General features: G+C 50.4%; 2 protein-coding genes across 4 annotated transcripts in view; both read left to right on the forward strand.

Moving 5' to 3' along the window:
* SEMA3F (semaphorin 3F) overlaps positions 1-1,419 on the forward strand; it is a 67,640-nt gene extending 66,221 nt beyond the window's left edge. For all 3 annotated transcript variants that reach the window (XM_036739334.1, XM_036739336.1, XM_036739335.1), the window contains 2 exons: positions 182-315; positions 792-1,419. In XM_036739334.1, the coding sequence (XP_036595229.1) occupies positions 182-315; positions 792-1,226 (569 nt within the window). In that variant the 3' untranslated portion in view covers positions 1,227-1,419. The remainder of the gene's footprint in view (positions 1-181; positions 316-791) is intronic.
* A 4,848-nt stretch (positions 1,420-6,267) lies between these two features.
* On the forward strand, positions 6,268-22,424 carry GNAT1 (G protein subunit alpha transducin 1). The gene is made up of 10 exons (XM_036738448.1): positions 6,268-6,368; positions 10,308-10,444; positions 14,566-14,608; positions 14,870-15,011; positions 15,823-15,980; positions 17,067-17,195; positions 17,579-17,708; positions 18,329-18,482; positions 19,357-19,551; positions 19,946-22,424. The coding sequence occupies exons 2-9, from the start codon at positions 10,339-10,341 to the stop codon at positions 19,545-19,547; spliced, it is 1,053 nt and encodes a 350-aa protein (XP_036594343.1). The 5' UTR covers positions 6,268-6,368; positions 10,308-10,338; the 3' UTR covers positions 19,548-19,551; positions 19,946-22,424.
* Positions 22,425-22,745: the final 321 nt, after the last annotated feature.

The following is a 22,745-nucleotide window of genomic DNA, read 5'->3' on the forward strand; positions in this document are numbered from 1 at the left end:
TAGAGGGCTCGAGTGCCAGAAGAAAAAGAAATGTCTCAGGCTTTTGATCCATGGGAGATGTATCCTGTGGAAGCTCTCAGTGGCAGGAGGAGGGTGCTGTGGAGGTACATGGAAAGGATGCACAGGGTGGGGTCTTTAGTAAATCAACTTTCTGAAATTATCTGGGTACCTCTTTCCCTAGTTAATAAGAACACAGTGGAGTCGGTGCAGTATGGGGTTGAGGGCAGTGCTGCCTTCCTGGAGTGTCAACCTCGATCCCCCCAGGCCACCATCAAGTGGCTTTTCCAACGAGATGCCAGTGACCGCAGAAAGGAGGTGAGCAAAGGAGGTACCCTCCCCAGAAGTAGAGGCCATAGGGTGTTAAAGACAGAGCGCTGGTCTTAGAATCAGAAGACCTGAGTTCGAATTCCAGCTGGGCTACTTCCTTCCCTAGTACAATGAAGAGTTTAGACCAGGCATTCTGTCTGACTCTGATAATCTGTGATTGATCCAAAAAGCTGAGTTTCCATCTGGCATTGACTAGCAGTGTGTCCCTGGACCTGCTATTTAACTTTTCTGAACCTGCAAAATGGGGATAAGGAGCTGTTTTTATTTCTCCCTCCTCAAAGCCCTTAGGTAGATGCCCCTTGGCCTTTTAGGAAAATCCAATCCTGAACTAGAGTGGGCTGGTAGGATTGGGGGCGGAGGTGAAAGTCCTAGGTCAGAGAGGAGACCCTGCAAAAGGGACCCCAGGGGAGAAGGATGCAAGCAATGGCCTGATTCCCTAAGGTTGTTGCTCTGTGTTTCTCCAGCTTCGATCAGAGGACCGCATGCTGCGGACTGAGCCTGGCCTGCTCCTTCGGGCCCTTCAGCTGAGCGATGCCGGCCTCTACACCTGTACAGCCACAGAGAATAACTTCAAGCACGTGGTCACTCGTGTCCAGCTGCACGTCCTCAGCCAAGAAGCCGTCCATGCTGTGCTCTTCCCACCAGGAGCCGCCGTTGCTGCCCTGCAGCCCCCTGGGGCTGACCCTGCAACAGCCAGCCTCAGGCCCCCTACACCCCCCTACCAGGAGCTGGCACAGCTCCTGGCCCAGCCCGAAATGGGACTTATCAACCAGTACTGTCAGGGATACTGGCGCCATGCGCCCCCAAACCACAAAGAGGCCCCTGGGGGGCTCAAGACCCCTGAGCTCCCAGACCAGAAAAAGCCTCGAAACCGTCGGAATCACCAGCCGGACACATGAAATCACCATTGCTGCTGCCCTGCCCCTGCAAGCTTGGGGGGCCATAAACTATCTCATCACATCTCTATTTTCCCACCATCCCCCATCCCCAGGCCATTACCCCCTCTCCCATTTTAATATAAAAAGATATATATATAAATATCTATATATAGTATATATATATATATACAAAGAGAGACGTCACATGCACACACACACACACACACACACACACACACACACACACACACACACACACACACGTCCCTTTTATCAGTATTTATTGGTAAGTCCTACATAGTCCCTTGGGATCGGAAGCCCAGGGCCATCCCCTTCCCAGCCCTAACATGTGGCAGGGAGTCTGGACCTCGGACAAAGACTGGTCTGCACAGAAGGAGTAAGAGCCTCCCAGCTAGGACTCAAGATGGCAGGCTCCTCAACCAACCAACATCCCCTGGACTTGTCAGCTGTGAGAAGACCCAAAGCCTGGGGAAGGATTTGTCTCTAAGCAGTTGCAGTGTGTCTGTGGCTGGGACCAGAGCTGCCTCTGGCTAATAGCCACATCTGGGGAAAGGGTGGTGGGCCTGGGCTGGGGCAACCAAAATTCTGAGGATGGAGGGTCAGTCCCTCCCACCCCTTTCCCAACTCAGGTTGGGGCACAGATCTCATAGGAGTACACACAGAATGAGCATGTGCAGAGCAGGCGTGTGCAGGCAGGAAGGGGCCAAACCACTTTGGGGGCTGGTGGAGGACAGGACGAAGAGAGGGAGGGATGGACTGGGTCAGGGTATGGGGTTGGTCGCTGATCATTGGCCAATATGGCATGGGTGTTTTGGGCTGGGGCTGGAATGGGGAGTCATGGGTCTGGGCCTAAGCAGGGACAATGTACCCGTGGCCTGGGAGGAAACCAGACAAGCATCTCTAGGCAGGAGAGGAGAGCAGGGGGACCAGGAGGAGGTAGAGGAGGAAGCCATAAGGACCAGACTGTGTGCAAACCGAAGGGGCGAGGGAACAGTGAGCAGAGGAGAGCAGGGGGTGTGAGTGAAGGTAGAGAGTCTATGCTAGGCCTCCTCCCTCCCACCTCCAGCCGAGCTGCAGGACACAGGTCCTGGGTGATGCTGGGAAGAGCCCCTCCTTCCACCTGTGAGCCAGCCGACTCGGGCCCCAGAGAGCCTTGATCGGGTCTTGCTAAGGGGCTGGTGGGAAGGTGCAGAGGGGGTATTTTAGGATATTTATTCTCTATTTATTGGGGGAAGGAGGAAGGAAGGGCAATCCATGCCAGACCCTCTCCCAGCCACCCAGCCTTCCTTTAACCTTTCTGGACTCCTTCCTTCAGGGGGCCTTGGAAAATCCAGTTACTGGTTGGGCCAGCATTTGTCAACCACAGCCTTTCCCAATCTCCCTGCCCTACAAGAAAACTTCTCTCCCGGGAAGCCCAGCCCCAAAGGGGGTGGTGATGGGGGTAGCCCAAGGCATACTGGGATGGAAGATCAGAACCCCTTCTCCCCTCCCATGGGGGCCACCCTGGGGCTGTAAATAGTTGTACAGGGAGACTTTGGGGGAGGGGGGAGATGGGAGACAAGGGGCCTGAGCCACGGGGTCAAGGGAAGTTCCTGTGGATGGGATCGTGCTAATAAACACTGGTTCTGATTATAGACTCCCGAGTATTCCTTGGTGGGAATGGGGCAATGGCTACACCCTGTCTATCATCATACGTGCATGAATACATTCCTGTGGGTGAGCTCCCCACCCTGCGATGCAGCGTGGCCCTGGGCAAGCCCCCTCATCCTCTGAGCTTTCCTTTCCCCCACTGTAAAATGTTCATTCATTGGCTCAGGGCTGGAAGGAAGCTCAGCTCCTTTTTTTTAACCTATGATGTTGATTGGCCATTTTTCAGTCCTGTCCAAGTCTGTGTGATTTCGTTTGAGGTTTTCTTGGCAAAGATATTGGAGAGGTTTGCCATTTCCTTCTCCAGCTCATTTTACAGATGAGGAAACCGAGGCAAACGGTGTTAAGTGACTTGCCCAGGGTCACCCAGCCAGTAAGTGTGTGAGATGAGTCTTCCTGACTCCGAGCCCAGCAGTCTATTATGCGCCATGGCGCCACCTAGCTGCCCCCAATTCTACCTGTATCTAAGTAACTTGGTACAATCTGTGATCTTGGGCGTCATTTATAATCTCTCTGGGCCACAGTTTCCCCATCTGTAAGATGAGGGGACGGTCTGCAGGTTCACTTCATGTTTTGGTGTTTCTTTGTATCCCAGTGCTTAGTCCAGTGCCCTGAACATGGCAGGAGATTAATAAATGCTTCTAGATTTCATGTGCCTCAGGACCCTTCCAGGTCACTCCCCACCCTGTCTGCCACCTCCCCCTGCAGCCTCCCTGAGGAGTGGTCAGCCAGTGTCCACTCAAAGACCTCCAGTTGTGTGGAACTCGAGGAAGCCCATCCCACTTGGATGAAATGAATTGTTAGGACTTTTTTCCTTATATGGAATTGGATTAAATTGTCTAAGGAAGGACTGGTTCAGCCCTGATTCTAAGTCCCAAAGTGGCTTTTTCAGTCTCCTCCACCCAGCCCCTGGGACTCCCTGGTGGCATTTTTCCAGCAATCAGGCCTCTACCTTAGGGAAAGGAGGCCACTGAAAGGGTCCTGTCCTGTGGGCCTCTGGAGAAACGAGCCCTCAGGCCAGCCTCTCACTTAAGTAACCTCCTCCATCTCCCTCAGAAGTCTAAACCTCACATTTAGGAAAGTAGGATTCAAAGGAACCCCGCTTTTATAGATGAGGACACTGGGACCTGGGGCGACTGACCTGCCAGTGAGTTAAGGGAGGTCATCTAGCCTGAAGGAGATTTCAAGGGATCAAGGTAGCTGTCTTTAAGCATGTGAAGCTCTCTTTTGTGGAAAAGGATTACGTTTATTCTGCTTGGCCCCAGAGAGCAGAACCAGGAGCCGGGTTCAAGTTACAAACTTAGATTTCAGCTTAAAGGGGAAAAAACCCCAAACACATTTCCTATCGACAGAGCTGTCCCATGGTGTGGGCTGCCTCCTTACAGGTCTTCTGAGACAAACCTAGACGACCATTTGTCCCAAAGAAAGGAAGCTCCCTGAGAACAGGGGCTATTTGGTTTTCTTTTCCTTTTTACCTCCAGCCCCAGACATAGGTAAACATTGAGCAAATGGTGAAATCAAACTGAAGGTTGCAGAGAGGATCTTTGTTCAGGCCCAGTTTGGCCTCTGAGGTTGGACGGCAGCGCTCAGATTTTGCCCAAAGGCAGACAACTGGTAAGGGCCAATGCTGGCATTTGAACCCAGATTCTCTGGCCCCGAATTCAGTACTATTTCCGTTTCATCGTGAAACTTGCTTCCTTCATATTAGTCTTTCTCTACACCCACTGTTTCCCAGTATTCTTCTCTGGTCCTTCTGGGGCCGAGTTCTAAGGGAAAAAAAATTGCCATATCTTCTACCCCCTGTCCTCCCCATTGGTTTAGACTGGGCCAGTAAACCTTTATGTGAACACATAAACACCCTCGGATGTCAGATGCACCAAAGGACAATTACTAGGGATAGAGACCCAACCTGTGCTTTTATTGAGGTAGGGAACTCCTACCAATGCTGGTCAGTACTTACTCTCTGATAAAACACTTAGGGATTAAATGACCTGACTTGCCTGGGGTCACAGCCCAGAGGGGCAGAATGAGGATTTGAACTCATATCTCTCTCCCTACACCTGGCTGCTTCCTCCTTAGTGCTTTCAGGTTCATGAAATGATTTTCTTGCTTGGGGGGTAGTTTTCATCCAAATTTATCCAATGAGGAAACTGAGTTTTAGGGAGAAGCAAAATGCCCAGTGTCACAGAGCTGGGAAGTTTCAGAGCCAGGGTGCAAATCCAGGTCTTCTGACACCAGGGCCTGGGCTCTTGATCCCTAGCCCCTAGCCCCGGTGCGGAGGAATTCCCTATGTGGCTCCTTCATATGACATTATGCTTTCTCTGTCTCTCCCTCCCTCCCTCTCTCCTCTCAGTCTCTGTCTCTGTCTCTGTCTCTGTCTCTATCTCTCTCTCTGTCTCTCTCTCTCTGTCTCTCTCTCTCTCTCTCTCTCTCTCTCTCACACACACACACACACACACACACACACACACACACACACCACTCACCCTGGTGCATTGATGCATTACAGTAGGTCATTAACTTGCCCCCCTGAAGAGAGGGCAGGGCAGGCAGAGAAGCTAAATGTTACAGTGTCAGCAAAGTAGGGAAGTGAGACCCCTCAAGCAGAGGGCCATCGCTGATAAATGGCATTGGAAGGATACTGAGGCAAGGAGAAGGAGGTGCTGAGGACACTTCCAAGGCAGGATGACCAGATCATAGGAAGGAAGGCGGCAGTGGCGGTGGTGGTGGAGTGTGTATGTATGTGTGTGCGTGCGTGTGTGTGTGCGCGCGCGCCCAAACTTTAATTCAGTGAACTTTTATTAAGTCCCTACTGTGTGCAGTCCAGTGCTGAGCCCAGAGAGTGATAACTTTCAGAGAAATTTCAAGCAGTCCCTGCCCTTGTGGAGCTGGCAATCTAGAAAAGGGCGTGGGAGGTGTCATGGGGTTTAGAAAAGGATCTTCGATTGGGTCTGGTCCAATCTTCTTATTTCAAAATGGAAACTGAAGCCCAAATGTGGAAAGCGATGTGCCAACGACTGTGGCAGAGGCAAACTCGGAACCCAAATCTAGCTCTCCTTCCACTGAGCAATGCTGGAGAAGACACAGATAATGAATGATATACCCAGATCCTGAGAATACCCAATGGCACATAATAAAGGTAGTCAAGGGACAGTCTCTGGCATGGTGGATAGAGAGCTGTCTTGGGAGTCAGGTCTTCGGGCCTTAGGCAGCTCTCCGAGACTCCAAATGGCCAAGATCTGCTTTGGCGGAGGAAGTTTATCACCAGGAGCCCCGTACACTGATAAATGAAATCACAAGTCTAGTCCAAAAATAAAAAGGGGAGGAGCGTTCAAGGCATTTGAATGGAGTGCTGTGTGAGGTCTGAAGGGCAAAGCAGCAAGCCATGGGGAGATCCGGGAAGGCTTCTGGAAGGAAGGGCATTGAAACTGCCCTTTAAAGGCTGCATAGGCTTTCAACAGATGAAGATGTTCTCAGACCATTCCTCAGTGTGAGGTAACTTTCTTCCCTAAAGAAGTTTGGAAGAAGACTTAAAACTTCTTTTTGGTGTCTGGCATGTATTTGTCAAATCAGAATAGAATCCTCGGATAGCAGATGTAGAGATGGAAGGGCCCCCTTCCTGAGTCTCTGCCTGGATTGGGGATTTAGAGCTTAAAGGCACCACAAGAACCACCTGCTTGGACTCCCTCATTTTATAGATAAGGAAACCAAAGATTAAGCGATTTGCTCAGGGTCACACAGGCAGTAAACATCAAGTGTGGGATTTGAACCTGGGTTCTCCACCCCTTAGAGATAATCTAGCCCAACTTACTCATTTTACAGGTAAGTAAACTGAGACATAGGTGATCTAGCCCAAGGAAGAGTCAGAGCAAGTATTTGGAGGCTATGGTGAGGAGAGACAGCATTTGGTGAGAGGGAGTAAAGGGGCAAGGGTCTTAGAGGGACAGTGGGTCTTGGGTCTCAGGTCTCCTTCCTCTCTTGTGCTGTACCTGTGGTCCATGGGGGAGCTCGTGGTCATTGTCAATCTACAGTCCAAGCTCCAGTGCCCTCACCCAGAAAGTTAGAGGAATGGGCCATGATGAAGCTCTGGTCAGAGCCAGCCTAACATTGCCTTCCTGGGTGGTGCCATCTGAACTTGTTCCCAATTTACCTGGGAGAAGGTGGGGCGGAGGCTGGAAGTGATGACAGCAGCAGGACAGAGTCAAGAAGCCCTCCCTGCTATCCCAGAAGTTCTAGCTAGCAGAGAGTAAGGGAAAGAACCCAGGATGGAAAGCCAAAAGACCCAGATAGGAGTCTCAATCCTTCTATTTGGTACCTGTGACCTTAGGATAAATAACTTTTCACTAATACTTAGTTTCCTCATTTGTAAAATGAGAGGGTTGGGTTAGATGGCCTCTTATGTCTTTTCTAGCTGTAGATTTATGATCCTTTGAACCCCTCAGAGTCTGAGCTTCCTTAATTATAAAGTGCCTGGCCATTGGGATGGGCCAATGAGACAAGGGAAGAGAAAGTCCTCTAAGAAATATGAGGGGAAGAAGAGAAGAATGAGAAAACTATGGAGTCTCTCCAATGGGTATCAGAAGAAGGCAAGATTCGATTTTCGGACACTTCAGTTTATGGCCAACTTTTTTAAGGTAAAAGTGGGATGATTTCGTAAATTGAGGCTAGCCTGACTCTCAGCCTGGACTGGAGTGAGTCTCCAAGAGGGCTCTGTCTCTGAGCACTTGGGGCCCCCTAGTGGCCACTGTAGACTCCTCCGCAAGATTGCAAGTCCATGTAAGTCATGATAGGAAATTAACCTAACAGAAGAGTTGGGACTCCAGTACAAACTTCTCATTTTACAGATGGTGAAACTGTGTCACAGAGAACAGAAGAATCTTGCTCAAGGTCACGCCTCATGTCAATGCTGGTGACAGAATAAAGACAGAAGAAAGTCAGCCTGGTGTTGTGACGAGAGTAAACGGATTTATATTGTCAGAGGGCTCACGTTAGAATCCCAGCTTTGCCAATTATTTCCAATGTGACCTTAGACCAGTCATTTCCCTTCTCTCCTTTATAAAAATTGGGGATCAGACTCTAGTTCTAAAGCCTACGAGTCTAGGGTCTTGTCTTGAACTGCAGAAGATGGGGCAAGATTCCATTTAGGAAAATGCCGGGGACCTTTCAATGCCCTTATGCTTACTACTGCCACAATTATCATGTTTTATGGCTTCCAAAAATCCTGAGATGCCTTGATCTGGAGGGAATCCAAGTGACAAATGCACCAAAGGGCAGTGGAAAGATCATGCTGCATCTAGACAGAGTGCCATACATACCTGGTCATACTAGAACGTCAGAGATTTATTTATTGCCAAGAATTTGGCCGGAGAATGTCACTAGAGAGATAGGTGACCAGGAAAGAAGGTGGTCTGGTCACGAACCAATGGACAACTCCATCGGTGTTCACGCAGCGCCAAAAGAATTAGAAAAGGGTTCCCATCCTGTTGGATTAGCCCCCCTTTGGAGAATCGATAGGAGGACACAGACAAGCATTACCCAGGATGACAGGGCATGAATGAGTTTCAGTCCACTTCAATTGGTGGGAATACTCACACTGATCAGGTCTCATCCATCAAAGTACTGAACTTGTGTGCGTGTCATATCTTGCTATTAAACTATAAGCTTAATGAGGGTAGGGATTGCATCTGAACTAAACTTTCTATCCCCCCTGCACCTAACATGGTGTTCTGTACAAAGTAAGTAGATGTCAAATATTTGCTGTGTTGGAAAAATTGAATTGGAGAAAGGAAAGGAAAGACATTACCAAGGACTTGTATTTTGGGGAAAAGGCATGTATCAAGATTGAGAGACGCCAGATGGACTATCCAAATGCTAAGCCCCTCAGATATTAAAAGAACCAGAGGAAGTCTCCCACTTCTTGGGTGGATCCCTGACATTCTGGGGACAATCTGGACAAAAGTTGCATAGAATGAGAAGGCATGTATACATATATATCATGCATCTATATATGTATTATATGTATGTGACATATATGTTTTTCTTTTTAAAAAGTATATATGACAGTTCACACTTTCTTATGTAATCTTCTTTCTTGGTCATCTGTCCTGAAATGTATGTTTGTTGCTAATTGTTATGTTCAAAATAAAAATATTTTTGAAGTCCTAAAAAAACAGAAGAAGAAGATAGGAGTTCAAACCAGGTCTCAGATACTTACTAGCCATGTGACCTGGACAAATTACTATGTCCTCAATAAAAAAAAATGGAGAGCCTAGCACCTACCTCCCAGGGTTGTTCTGAGGATCAAATGAGGTAGTTCTTATAAAGCACTTAACATATTAGGTGCTTTAAAAATACCTGCTCCCTCCTTCCCACCCAACTCTAAGTCTCTAGAGCTAGTGATCACATAAATATACACAGAGATGCGCATACCTGTAGATTCAAATATATACACACCCCAAGACATAATTACATACAGACATACAGTGACATTACAGACGCTATCGCACACAATCATGTACACGTGGACACAGCAAACACTCCTTTCACTCTCATTCATGGCCATCCTGTCACAGGGCCTCCTGCCCCTATACCCAAGGAGTCCCAGGGTCTGGTGTCCTGGGGCTCAGGCCCCAGTCATTTCCCTTCACCCCTCAGGAAGCAGTCCAACAGCAAGGTGTCTGAGCACATGTCCCAGGATCACCTTGGAGGGGTGGGGAAGGCTCTGTCTGCCACCACTTTAGGGAGGGCGCGATGTAGGGTGGGGGTACGGACTCCTCAAGGCCCCCTCCACCCTGGATGTCTCTGAGCTCCAGTTTGTGGTTGATGGAGAGGGGTGGGGTCATGGTTCGAGTATTGTTCTTTTCTGTCCCCTTGGTCTCTGCAAGGTTCCAGGGGTGGTCCAGGGAGGGGACCAGAGCTAACCTCCAGGTTCAAGGTTATTTCTGGCTTCTCCTAACAAATGCAAGAAAAAAAGCATTTATTATGCACTTACTATGTACAAAGCATGTGCTAAAGGCTCAGGATGTACATAGAAAAGACAATCCCTATGTCAGTGGTGGGGGGCTTCTTCTCTCTCCAGGATTGGCCCGGCCCCCAGATTGAAGGTAAGGGGGGAAAGCACAGAGTCAGCTTGTAAGGGATTGGGGACAGGGCCATTGCCTGATTATGGCTGGGGAAGGAGGGGGACAGGGGCTCTCCTGAGCCGGATTCACCTGTCCTTGGCCCTGATTGGTTCCCAGGCAGCCCCTTTGCCCCTAAATCCTGCTAAGTAGTCCCCAGCTGGAGGGAGGTATGGAAGGGCCCCACTCACTCTGTCCTCGAACTCCCTGGGACCAAGAGGGTATCAGGGAAGAGGGCCAGGGGCCCCGGGCTAAGCCCAAGGTTTGAAGGTCCTGTCTCCTCAGAAGAGTTAGGTCCACATTTTCTGCCTTTCAGCACACCCTCTCACCCCAGCCCAGCCAAGAAGATGGGGGCTGGAGCCAGTGCTGAGGAGAAACACTCAAGGGAATTGGAAAAGAAACTGAAGGAAGATGCTGAGAAGGATGCCAGGACAGTGAAGCTGCTTCTGCTGGGTAAACTGAGGGGCCCTGGGGTGGGGACCTTTGACAGATCTGGAGAGGTGGGAAAATGGGCATGTCTTTCCAGGCCTCCCAAATGACAAGGAGGAAATGAGTGTATGCCATTGCAAGGAAATCATACATTGTATATGAAAGGAAATTTGGGCAAAGGACATGCTGTCCCTTTCCTGATAGGCTGGGCAGGGATTCCAGAGGTCCCTTCCTTTTATGTGATTGGTGAACACCCAAACAGCTTGGTGACCACGGAACCTCATTCTAAATCTTGCACAGGGGAATTTGGAAGGATTCTTTCTGGAAAGGGAAAACCCTTTTGTAAAATGGATATCCCCTAACCAGAGAAGCTTTTGTAAAGTGGATAATCACCTCCTACCCCCACCCTCAGCCTACCTGAGGACATTCTGCGAAGAAAATAATTACCCTTTAAGCTATGTGGTGAGTCTAGACTGCCTCTGCTATAGGATTATGGCTATGACAGGCACCCCCAAATATTCACTGAATAAATCAACGAATGGATAGATGGAGAAAGCAGAGGTAGCCCTTTAGTCTAACCATGGCCCTCATCACCCCTGGCCCTTCCCCCAAAGGTTGGATGTTTTCTCTGGGGGTGCTAGGAGGTCCAGGGGCTCTGCCTGAGGCCATCTCCAGGCTCCTAAAAAGGTATAGAAATCAAGGAGTCCCGGGTTCGAGTACCAGCTCAATCACTACTACTCTGTGCGATGCTAGGCAACTCCCTTTCTTTCTGTGATTTCATTCTCTTTCTCAGCACAATGAGAAGGGAGCAACTAGATCATCCTTAAGACCCCTTCTGTGTTCTAAGATGCCTCCCACTTCCATTCAACTTAACTCAAATCAACAAACACAGATTAAGTCCTTAGTATATGGAAAATGAAGGGGACGGTAGTTTGTGGTGAATGTGCTAGACTTGGTTGGTGTTGGGACTAATGGGTTCGAATCTCACCTCTCATGTCATGATCATGGGAAAGTCAGTTAACCTCTCAAATAATTTAGAGGTAACTCTCATCTACCTAGGTTCCCACAGCAGCAAAAGCCCAGGTCCTAGAGACAATGTATATGTAACACATTGACATTCTAAGGTTCCTTCTAGCTCTGAATCTCACCATACATCAGGTTTCTAACTCAGTAATACCGAGCCACCATGCATATTTAGTTTGTGAAGCATGTGCAGGTTGGTTACTCTTTTGGGGCTCATTTCTGCCCAAGGTGGGACTCGGGCAGGGATGATCATTCCTGTTTTATAGTTGAGGAAATCCTGAGAACCATAGCATGTCAGAGCCAAAAGACATCTTGGAGATTCGCCAGTCCAACTCTTACTTTCACATAAGAGGCTAGAGAGTGAGGCACACTGCTAGAGGTCACACAGCAAGTAACAAAGCCAAGTCTTAAAACCCGACAGCTCTCTGGTGTACTCTGTTTGCTGTATCTGTAAACAAACAATCTGATTTGTAAACAATTAAATGCACCACTGGGGTACCACTCTGCAGAGAAGGAGCTCTTGGGGGAGTTCTTTTGTAAAATGAGGAATTCTTTTGTAGTAAGAATAAAAGTCACTCACTCTAAGCCAGTTCCATGTACATAATCCAGAGCGGCTAGCTGGTGCAGGGGGTAGAGCACTGGGCTCTATCCCAGCTCTCTCTCATCTTCCTGAATTCAAATCTGGCTTCAGACACTTAGTAGCTGTGTGACCCTGGGCAAGTCGCTTAACCCCATTTGCCTCAGTTTCCTCATCTTTAAAATGAGCTGGAGAAGGAAATGGCAAACCACTCCAGTATCTTTGCCAAGAAATGTTAACTATTAAAAAGATCTGGACATGACTGAACAACAAACAACAAATCCAGTTACCAAACAGATACATCAAAGGCAGCCATGACCTTAGAGAAGGATTTGACCCACTGGGGTGGTAAGAACATTGGGTTTGGGGTCAGAGCTGCTGTGCTCCTGTCCCTGATCTTCACGTGACCTTGGGCCAGTCACTTCCCTCCCCTCAGGCTCAGTAACATAAGGACGCTGGACCAGATGAGCCCCAGGGTGCTTTCTAGCTCTAAGCTCCTATGAGCTTCAGATCTTCATTTCACTGTGGTCCCCACAGGACTCTTCAGTTAGCCCAACTCCCCAAGGACATTTAAAATGTGTTGGGTATTAAGTTACAAAGGTTTGGCTCTCTCACACACACATTCCCAGAGCATGTTTGTTGTATTGTTTCATGGGTCACCAGGGCCAGAGAATTCGTCCCTTAGTGGCCAGCCTGCTCAGCCTCTCCCTTCTTAGCAGGGTTGCTCTTGGGACAGCGAGCTCTGTCTGTCACCCGGTGGCCCCTTCCACCCTGCTAGAAATTGCAAGAGCCTTCTTTCCTCTGGCATAGCCCCTAAGAGCCCAAGGTCATCTCGGTGCCACAAGGACGCTGCTCTGCCAGGCGGAATTTCCATCGATGGGAATCAAGGGAGCTTGGCTAAAATTTCCCCATTTAGTACAATGGAACTTTGGATTAATGATAACAAACAATAATATCTTTAAGGTCTGCAAAGTGACTTTAATAATAGCTCTTACTGTGTGCCAGGGACTGTCATAAGTGCTTTGCAATTGTTATATCGTTTGATCCTCACAGCAATGCTGTGAGATGGGTGCTTTTATTATCCCCATTTTACAGATGAGGAAACTGAGGCAAAGAGGTTCAGTGACTTGCTCAGGGTCACACAGCCAGTATGTGTCTGAGTTAAGATTCAAACTCAGTTCTTCCTGACTCCAGGCCCAACACTCTAGCTACGGAACCACTTAGCAGCTTCTCTGGGTGAACAATGTGGAATCTCAGCTTTTCCCCAGTAGCAGAAACTACTCTGGGAGGCAAACCCACCGATCCCATGAACTCTGCCCTAATTACTGTCCCCATCCCACGTCCCTCCAAAACCCCAGTGCACACAAAACCACACTGGACTGATCACCGATGGCTCTGCTCAATGTCCATGCTTCCCCCTGCCCCACCAGCCTTGTCTTCTTCTGTTAGAATGTGAGGGTAGGGGCAGCTGGGTGGTACAGTGGATAAAGTACCAGCCCTGGAGGTGGGAGGACCTGAGTTCAAATCCAGCCTCAGACATGTCCTAGCTGCGTGATGGTGGGCAAGCTATTTACCTTGATCGCCACAAAAAAGAAAGAAAGAAAAAGAACATAAGGGAAGAGACATCCTTTTTTGCTTGTATTTCTGTCCCCTGGAGTTAGTATTCTATCTGATACATACTAAAAGCTTAATAAATGTTCTCTCTACCTAGCTATCTAGCTTTCTTTCTTTTCTTTCTCCATCCCTCCCTTCTTCCTTGCTTCCTTTCTCTTTATTCTTTCTTTCTTTCTTCCTTCCTTCCTTCCTTCCTTCCTTTCTTTCTTTCTTTCTTTCTCTCTTCCTTTCTCTTCCTTCCTTCCTTTCCTTCCTTCCTTCCTCTCTCTCTGTGTCTCTCCCTCCCTCCCTCTCTCTCTTTCTCTCTTTCCCTTCTTCCCTCCCTCCCTTCCTTCCTTCCTTTCTTCTTTCCTTCCTTTCTTTCTCTCTTTCTTTCTTTCTTTCTTTCTTTCTTTCTTTCTTTCTTTCTTCTCTAATCCCTACTTTCCTCCTCCCCCTGCTCCCATGTCCCCAATCTACCTGGATCCCAAGGCCCAGCCCAGAAAGAACTTAATTCCCTCTTAGCCTCTCAGGGTGATCCTTGGCCGGACATTGCCCCTCACCCTTGCCCTGACCCAGTGGGGGAGTGGGAGGAGCACCAGGTCCTACATGCCTTCCCTGGGAGGAAGAGCAGGGGAGGGATGGTGCCCTGGATACCCTTCCCTTGGGGAAGGAATAGTCCTTGGGTTCCTTGGCCCGGCCATGGACCTCTTGGAGACAGCTCAACTGGCCCAGGGTACAGCCCTTGTCCCAAGGTCTAGCATTTTCCATCCTCTTCCTAATTGTGTTTTTGAGTCCACTCAGCCCATCAATTTACTCATAGGCCTTTATTCACTCAAGTAGCACTTCCTGGGTGCAGGGCACGGGAGGTGTTATCAACCACAGGTAACACAATCCTCATAGAGGGCATACCCTCAGGAAGTTCACAGTAGATTTGTATTTCTGTCTCTAGGTGCTGGTGAATCGGGAAAAAGCACCATCGTGAAGCAGATGAAGTGAGTATTTCTCCTTATACACTTTCTCCCCTGCCCCCCACCCCAGCACCATCTTCTAGGAAAGTCCTGGATTGTAAAATGGAAGACTCCAAATACACTGGTTCTGTACACATATGCACAGACACATATTACCCCCCCACACACATGCACAGCCACCACCACCAACCAGAGCATCAATCCCATTGTCCTACCTGCAGACACCCCCATTTTGGGCATGATTCCAACCTGTTGCTGATCCTACTCTTTCTTGGCTGTCCCCAGAATTATCCATCAAGATGGTTACTCCCTGGAGGAGTGCCTGGAGTTTATCGCTATCATTTATGGCAACACCCTGCAGTCCATTCTGGCCATTGTCCGGGCCATGACAACCCTCAACATCCAGTATGGAGACTCGGCCAGACAAGTAAGGCTCAGGTGTAGCAGGCACAGTGTAGGGGCAAAACAGAGGTACTAGTAGAGGGACACGGCCTGGGAGCCTTGGACGTACTAGTGGAGGGACACAGCCTGGGAGCCTAGGATGCAGCTGATAGAATCACAGAGTTTCAGGTTTAGAAGGGGCCATAGGGTTCATTGAGTCCAACCCTTCATTTTTCAGAGGGTAAACTGAGGCCCAGAGAAGGGCCTCAAACTCAGTTCTTCATCCAAATCTATTACTCTTTTTACTTTGCCAAATATGGAAGGAGCCCCGAGTCCTGAACACTCAAAAAGGTGTCTATAAAGGACACTTGGACAGATGGGTAGGACCTGGATCACTGGGGATGAGGGGGGTGGGGTTAAATGAACTTGTGGGGATGCAGAGACCTCTGCTCTGGGTCACTCAGGGAGGCTGGGAAGGACCGTAAGTCAGATAAGAGCACCAAAAGGGATAGGCTTGGTTTGCTCAGAGATTATGGAGGCAGGGATACCTGGGACAGGTCAGCCAAGGCAGAGATGGGTCTGGGAGCCTGGGGACCTAGAGTCCTGGGGTAAGGTCATTCAGAAAAGGGAAGGGTAGGATAAGAATCATTGGGTTGGACAGGTGAGGTCTAGGAGGCTACAGCCAATCATGTCAGGGAGAGGATTTCTATTATGAACTCCCTTTCCCCACCTCTAATCCCTGACCCAGCCTCTACCACCCACTCTCCACCCCCATGCTGCGATTTTCATTCCCTCCTTCCCTGTCTCCTCCAACCTACACTCCAGAGACCTCTGACCATGACCTTAACTACCCCCAGGATGATGCAAGGAAGCTAATGCATATGGCCGACACCATTGAGGAGGGCACAATGCCCAAGGAGATGTCCGACATCATTCAACGGCTGTGGAAGGACTCAGGCATCCAGGCCTGCTTTGACCGAGCCTCTGAATACCAGCTCAATGACTCTGCAGGATAGTGAGTTCCCAGGCACCCCAGGGACCAGATGTGGTGGGCAGAGAAGCTAGGTCTGCCCCTAGCCAGGAGGTTGGCACAGTTCAGGAACCCAGTTGCTGCCTCAAACCAATTCAATTCAAACAGCAACCATACCACTGGTGCCTTCCTTCTAAGGTTCCATTTCACTTACACAATTACATTTTCTATCCTCTGCCCCATCAGAGGGTGAGCTCCCTGAAGTCAGGGGCCATGTTATTCCCTTTCTTTGTACCCCCATTGCTCAGCACTGTTCCTGGCACCGAGTAAGCGCCTAATAAATGCTTGTTGACTGTTATAAAGTAACAACTGTAGCAAGAGCCTGGTGCTGGGCATTAGGAATACAAAGGTGAAAACAAGACAATTCTCCTCCTCAAGGACCTAGTCACGCAAGGGAATACAATATGCATGCAAATAGCTGAGAGAGCATGGGGGAGCAGAAAAGGAAAGGGCTAAGAGCTGTAGAGGAATCCCTTTCACTTTGGGGGGCTGTGGGTAGAAAAGACTTCAGAGGGAAATGATACCTGAGACAGGCCTTGAAAGAAGGGAGGGTAGGAAAGGGGGGCCCGAGGGCAAGGCACGAGGAAAGGAAAGATGCCTGATGAGTCTGCAGGAGACTGAGTCAGATCTGTGCTGAGGGTAGATTGGAAAGAGGAGAGAAAAGGGGCTGGGCTGGTGGGCCAGGGAGGGCCATTGCAATACCCTCTGGGAGAGGGCCCCCAGGCAAGAGCCCTTGGGCATATGCTCCATCTCCCTGGGAGTCATCCTGACCCTCCCTGCCCCCAGTATGGAGGCCCTTACTCAGAGGCTGACTCTGGTCTTCCTGGTTCAGAGGCCAGCTCTCTCTCCACTATACCGGTATGTACATGGCAGAGAAAGTGACAAGTGACAGGCAGAAGGACTTTCCTCACCAGGGAGGTCAGAACACCAGTAAAATCACAGGTCCAGCTCCCATTCCCCATCCCCCATACCCAGCTCAGAGTTCCCCCGAGGTCTCCCCTGGTCTCCAAGCACAGAGCCCTTTTTCTAGGGGGTCCTTCCCAACGCCATCTGGTTGTACTCTTTGGTCAGCTACCTCTCAGACCTGGAGCGTCTGGTGACACCTGGCTATGTGCCCACGGAGCAGGATGTGCTAAGGTCCCGAGTCAAGACAACAGGCATCATTGAGACCCAATTCTCCTTCAAGGACCTCAACTTCAGGTAAGGAGGACAAACTTACTGAGCCTCCATTCCCCCTTCCTGAGGCCCTGTTCCTTTCCTGAGCCCTCTCTCTTCACTGAACTTCCATCCCCCCTCCCTGAGCCCTCCACCCCTCTCACTGAATCTTCCAGCACCAACCATAACAATCTCCATCTCTATTTCTGCTCCATAAGCCTCCCTTTATGAGCTCCCCCTGCCTCTCAAGCCTCGGGCCCTGGGGCTGAGATTCCTTAAACAAAATTGAAGCTCACTAAATGTTTACTGGTTTGTTTTTTTTCTGAGAATGATGGGTCAGGCCCCCTCCTCCTCTGGTAAAAGATAGAGGGAGGTGGGGTCAGGAGATTTGGAGGTGGTGTTCCAGGAGGAGCCCTATTCTCTGGCAGAATGTTTGACGTGGGAGGCCAACGCTCAGAGAGGAAAAAATGGATACACTGCTTCGAAGGTGTCACCTGCATCATCTTCATTGCGGCTCTCAGCGCCTATGATATGGTGCTGGTGGAAGATGACGAAGTGGTGGGTATAGGCCCTTATCTTAAATAAACCCTTAGTCTAAGGGAAAACCCTTGGTTAAGGTTTGGGGGTTCAGTCAAAGGTTAATATCAGGGTGTTCTTCGCTGTTGGCCTATCAGTCTATCCCTGCATCTCATGGTCCTCTGTCCATTGTCCCTCACCTACCCCTAGATTAGCTAATACTCAGGGGCCTCTCATCTTGAAGCCGTTCTTCCAGGGCCTACCACTAGGCTCCCAACTGACACTTCATTGGTTGCCCTCTCTCTGATAGTCAGGGATCAGCGGTTGGGTATCAGGCATGCAATAGGAAACTAGGTAAGAATCTGGGGCATGGGCCACCCTATCTCCCAGCATGATCGCACCTATCCAGGACAGGTTGTCCTAGAAACCCATGGCCTGACTTTCATGGGCATACTTGACATTTCTCCTGCTTAGAAAGGAAACCTGAAGCTTGTCCCCACCCACCCATCCACAGTGACAGGGTGACCAAGTCTCTTCCCTCACAAGAATTTGTATCCTAAGTTCTTACCCCTTCCCCTCAAATGAATTTTCCCTGGGCTCTAGAATTCCTAGCTATGGTTCTGCCAGCACCCAACCTGCTCTCTCTCCACTCCTGCCCCCAGAACCGGATGCATGAGAGTCTCCACCTGTTCAACAGCATCTGTAACCACCGTTACTTTGCCACAACATCCATTGTCTTGTTCCTTAACAAAAAGGATGTTTTCACTGAGAAGATTAAGAAGGCCCACCTCAGCATCTGCTTCCCTGACTATGATGGTGAGAGAGGGCTAGCCCTGTGCAGCTGCCAGATACTTAGCCCCTGGGCCGCCTGGGCTGCCAGGAGTGTCGAAGGCTCCTAACTTCAGAATCTAAAGTTAGAGGGACTCCCTACTTCTCTGCCCTCCTCACTTCCAGGAGCCTTGTGTTCCAAGGATGACCACTAGATGGTATCCCATCTCCACCAAAATCCCCACCTCATCTCTAGGAGTCCTTGATAGGGGGAATAGGGCTCTCCTGGGAGTGTCTCCTATAGATTCCTGAAATGGACTGTGATTTTCCATTTCCATTTCTGAATGGAGATCCTCAGTCCCAGTTCTTAGTCTCCATCCTTGAACCCATCCATCTCCCAGCCGTGACCCCACCACACCTCCCCAAGCTCTCTCTCCCCCATCCCAGACGTCCTATTCTTAAGCCTGACCCTCTAGCCCTGAACCCTCCCCTCAATCTCCAGTCCTACCCATCTCCATGTCCAGCCCTGGCCATTCATCCCACATCCTGACCCTCCAGCCCTTGATCCTTCATTCCTATCCATGATTCCTTCATCCCCAGCCCTCAATCTCCATTCCCAACTCCCACCTCCCCAACACAGACAGCCCCAGTCCTAACTCCTCCATTACTGACCCTCTATCCCTATCCTATCCTGACTCCTTCATATCTGTCCTGACCCCCACTCCGCCCTCCCCATCGCATCCTCTATCTCTAACTCTGACTTCATCCCCAACCTCATCTCTGACATCCTTCTCCACTCCCTCCCCTGCGCCCAGCTGGGTGGCCTAGGCAGGGGCAGGGTGCTGGGGACTGGAGGGGGTCGGGACGTTGAGCCCCATTAGAGTCCACACGACCAGCCCCTTCCCCTTCTGGATCCCCTCAGGCCCCAACACCTACGAAGACGCAGGGAACTACATTAAGGTACAGTTCCTGGAGCTGAACATGCGGCGGGACGTGAAGGAGATTTACTCGCACATGACTTGCGCCACAGATACCCAGAACGTCAAGTTCGTATTCGACGCGGTCACTGACATCATCATTAAGGAGAACCTGAAGGACTGCGGCCTCTTCTGAGCCGGTGAGGACTGGCCTGGCCAGCGCAGGCCCCGCCTGGGTGCCCTGCCCACCCCAGCTCCACCCTGCCCGGAGCTCAGTCTGGGCACATTGGTCATCATCTTCTCCACTCCAGACTTTGATCACATCCCTGGACTCTGATCTTGTGCTGGACACTGACATGGACTAAGTTCCAGACTTCAACCTCATCCTCCCTCTCAGGCCACCCCAGCTTCCTGGGTCCCCTGCCTCCCCTTGCCAGGGCCACCAGCACCATGGGATACCTGGGGCTCTGTAGGGACACACACACACCCCCCCACACACACACCAACAACCACACCCACACCCACACTCACCTCCCTCGCCCCCCCCAAACCACACGCACACACACCCCTTACTCTCCCTTTTTCTCTCCCCAGGCCGCCCAGACGATGGAACCATCCTGCAGCACTTGTTCATTCATTCCAACAGGACTGTGCACAGAGAACCTACTGTGTGCAGAGCATCGTGCTGGGGGAGCTCTGAAATTTAGCTAAGTCAGGATCTTGGCCTCAGAAGCTAAGCTGTCTAGGAATACGCACTTCCCACATCCATAGCTCTTTAAGATGTCAGTCTGAGTTGCATAAAGCATTGCTCACACCAGCACTGTGGGGTAGGTAGCGCGCTTATGATTTTCTGCATTTTACAGATGAAGAAACTGAACTGGTGGATATGAAGAGACTTGCAAGGTCACATAGCTAGTAAGTGTGGGAGGAAGTCAGGATTCAGTGCCAGGTCTCCTGCTTGCTTTCTGCTAGGCCTAGGGCATGCTGCCCCATAGGTAGCCCCCCAGCTTGATTTCCTTGAGTTCCCAACCATTTCCTTCTCCAGACCTCTCATTTATTCTCCCAGGAATGGGAACCCCAACTGACTCCAGGGGCGCTATCTCTTTTAGCCCCCAGCCCTACTCCAGCTCAGCCAAGAGCTCTCCTGTTTAGCAAGGTAAGGCCCAGGTACCAGCCTTCTAAGTTATTCTGGGCCTAGGTCTCCCTAAGGGCAACCTCTCATGAGGTGGATGGTGGCATTCAAAGAACAGTGGAAGTAAGAGCTGAAGTGGGCTTGGGGAACTGAGGAGACCCTCCCAAAGTCCATCTGCTCAGACAGGTTCCTGTAGCCACTGTCCAAGTGGTTTAGGACTCAGAAAAGGCCCATTGAGCAGAGCACTCCCCTCTCCACCCTCCACCCCACTCACCCTCTCTCTCTACACACACACACACACACACACACACACACACACACACCCCAGGGAACTACCTGTAATGAACCCCACCTTCCTTTTCTCCAGTCAGACACCATAGCCCAGGCTCCTGGCTGAGTCTCCCTCAAGCCGGACAGCCCAGGAACAAGATTGGGGGGGAGGACATCCTGGCTCCCCCAGTCTTGCCCTTCACGGCTCGGCTCTCATAGTCCCCTGAGCCCCACACTGGCCGGCCCTGGTCAGGCCACTGGTTAGAATGAAGCAGAATGACTCAGCTTTGCCCACAGCCTGTACCCTACAGGTCAAGAGAAAGACCCCTCTGCTGGGGGAAGGGTGAGGGTGGGAAAAACTGGTTCCTTCTCTCCAGGATCCCCAAGGCCAGGACTATGCCACCCTCTCCTTAGGACCAATAGCCTTCCAAGTCTGGCCTTGACCTAGGGCTGACTCTGGGGGGGAGGGGACTCAGCTTCCTCCCCCTAGTCTCCCGAAGGAATACAATCTACCCCACCTCTTTCCCACCTCACCCTGTCACCACCATGTGAGAGAATGAGCACCTGGTGTGCCCAAGCCTGGCAGAGAGCATTGACCAGCTCCAAGGCCTTCACTCAATAAGGAATTTCGGGGAATCAAAACCCAAACTAACCTAGAAAGACCTCCCCCAGCTCCTGAAAAAAGGACATATCAGAGGTAGAGGCATGAGATCTTTGGGACTCCCTAGTTCAACCTAAACCTTGCTGTCCCTACTCCAGGGACATGGGAGTCTGAATGACTGGGTTTAAGGGAGATCCCTTCCTTCTGGACCACTGGAGCTAAGGGGCTCAAGGGAGCTATCCAAGACGGATGGGTGCGGAGCTACTGAGTCTAAGCTACTTTCCCTTTTAGGGCCCCTCTCTTCTCCCTGGCTGGCCTCCACCTCCTGCCACCCCCAAAAAACCCTCACTTCAAGGCTCCCCCATGGCCTCGACTTGTTCCAGTAGGACTGTCATGGGGACATCAGATGGGCACCAGAGTAGGGGTGAAGGACCAGGAAAGGAGTAGGAGGATGGGTTAGTGTTGACAATCCTTAGGAGCAAAGGCCCGTACAGAAGGCCTGGCCAATAGCCACTGGGTCCCGAGGGGCGGGCTGGGGCAGAGTACTGGCTTCTATTGATCCAGCCAGGTCTGGGAACAGGAGCCTTGAGCCTCACACACATCAAGGGTTAGGGGAGTACACTGCTGGAGGGGGAAGAAGAGGGAAGGTAGGGTAAGAAAGGGCTTTCCTAAGGAGAGAGTTCCCTACTCCAATAGAGCCCAAGCGCTGTCCCCTCCCCTTCTAGATCAATTTTTATTCTGGAAAAACCAAAGCCCAAACAAGTTATGCAAGGCTGGAACCCAGCTCCTCTACTGCCCCTTCAGCCCCCCATCAATCCATCACCAGGTTTTTACTGAGCCACCTTGGGCCCAGCCCTGCAGACAGAAGAAACAGAGGAGATGCAGAGGTGAGCTCCCTTCACAGGGTACCCCCAAAATCTGCAGTGTACCCCAGCTAGAAACCCAAATACAGATGGACTCAGAGACTCAACCATTTACTCTCAGCAATCAGCAATAAATAGTGTATCTTGCACCTGGCTTGCTCTTTGGAAGGGAGTGGGTTCCTGGCTGGGTAGGGAAGAGGTTGCAGCCAGAGGAGGCCGGCCACAATGAATGCTTTTGAACAGGCCTAGCTGCCCACTAACGGAACGGGAGACCACAAGAAGTAATGAGCTGTCTGTCACTGACAGAGTTTGTCATGGATGCCAGGGGATGGGGTGAGGCCTGGCATCATATGAACGTTGGATCGAGTGACCCCCTCCCAACCCGAGATTGCAGTCCAATCCAAAAGTCATTTCAAGTGCCTACTATGCGAAAGCTCTTCGTTTAGCACCAAGATTCAAGAAGGAAAAAAAAAATATCCTGTCCTCAAGTTACTTGTATTCTACAGGGCCAATACGACACTGTAAAAA

Source organism: Trichosurus vulpecula, chromosome 9 (assembly GCF_011100635.1).
Source record: "Trichosurus vulpecula isolate mTriVul1 chromosome 9, mTriVul1.pri, whole genome shotgun sequence".
NCBI lineage: Eukaryota > Metazoa > Chordata > Mammalia > Diprotodontia > Phalangeridae > Trichosurus > Trichosurus vulpecula.

Excerpts from the sequence above, each read along its gene's own strand:
- GNAT1 (XM_036738448.1), top strand. The coding sequence starts at position 10,339 with ATGGGGGCTGGAGCCAGTGCTGAGGAGAAACACTCAAGGGAATTGGAA. Across the intron at positions 17,196-17,578 it reads TTCAAGGACCTCAACTTCAG|AATGTTTGACGTGGGAGGCC; the intron begins GTAAGGAGGACA and ends ATTCTCTGGCAG. Across the intron at positions 17,709-18,328 it reads TGGTGGAAGATGACGAAGTG|AACCGGATGCATGAGAGTCT; the intron begins GTGGGTATAGGC and ends TCCTGCCCCCAG.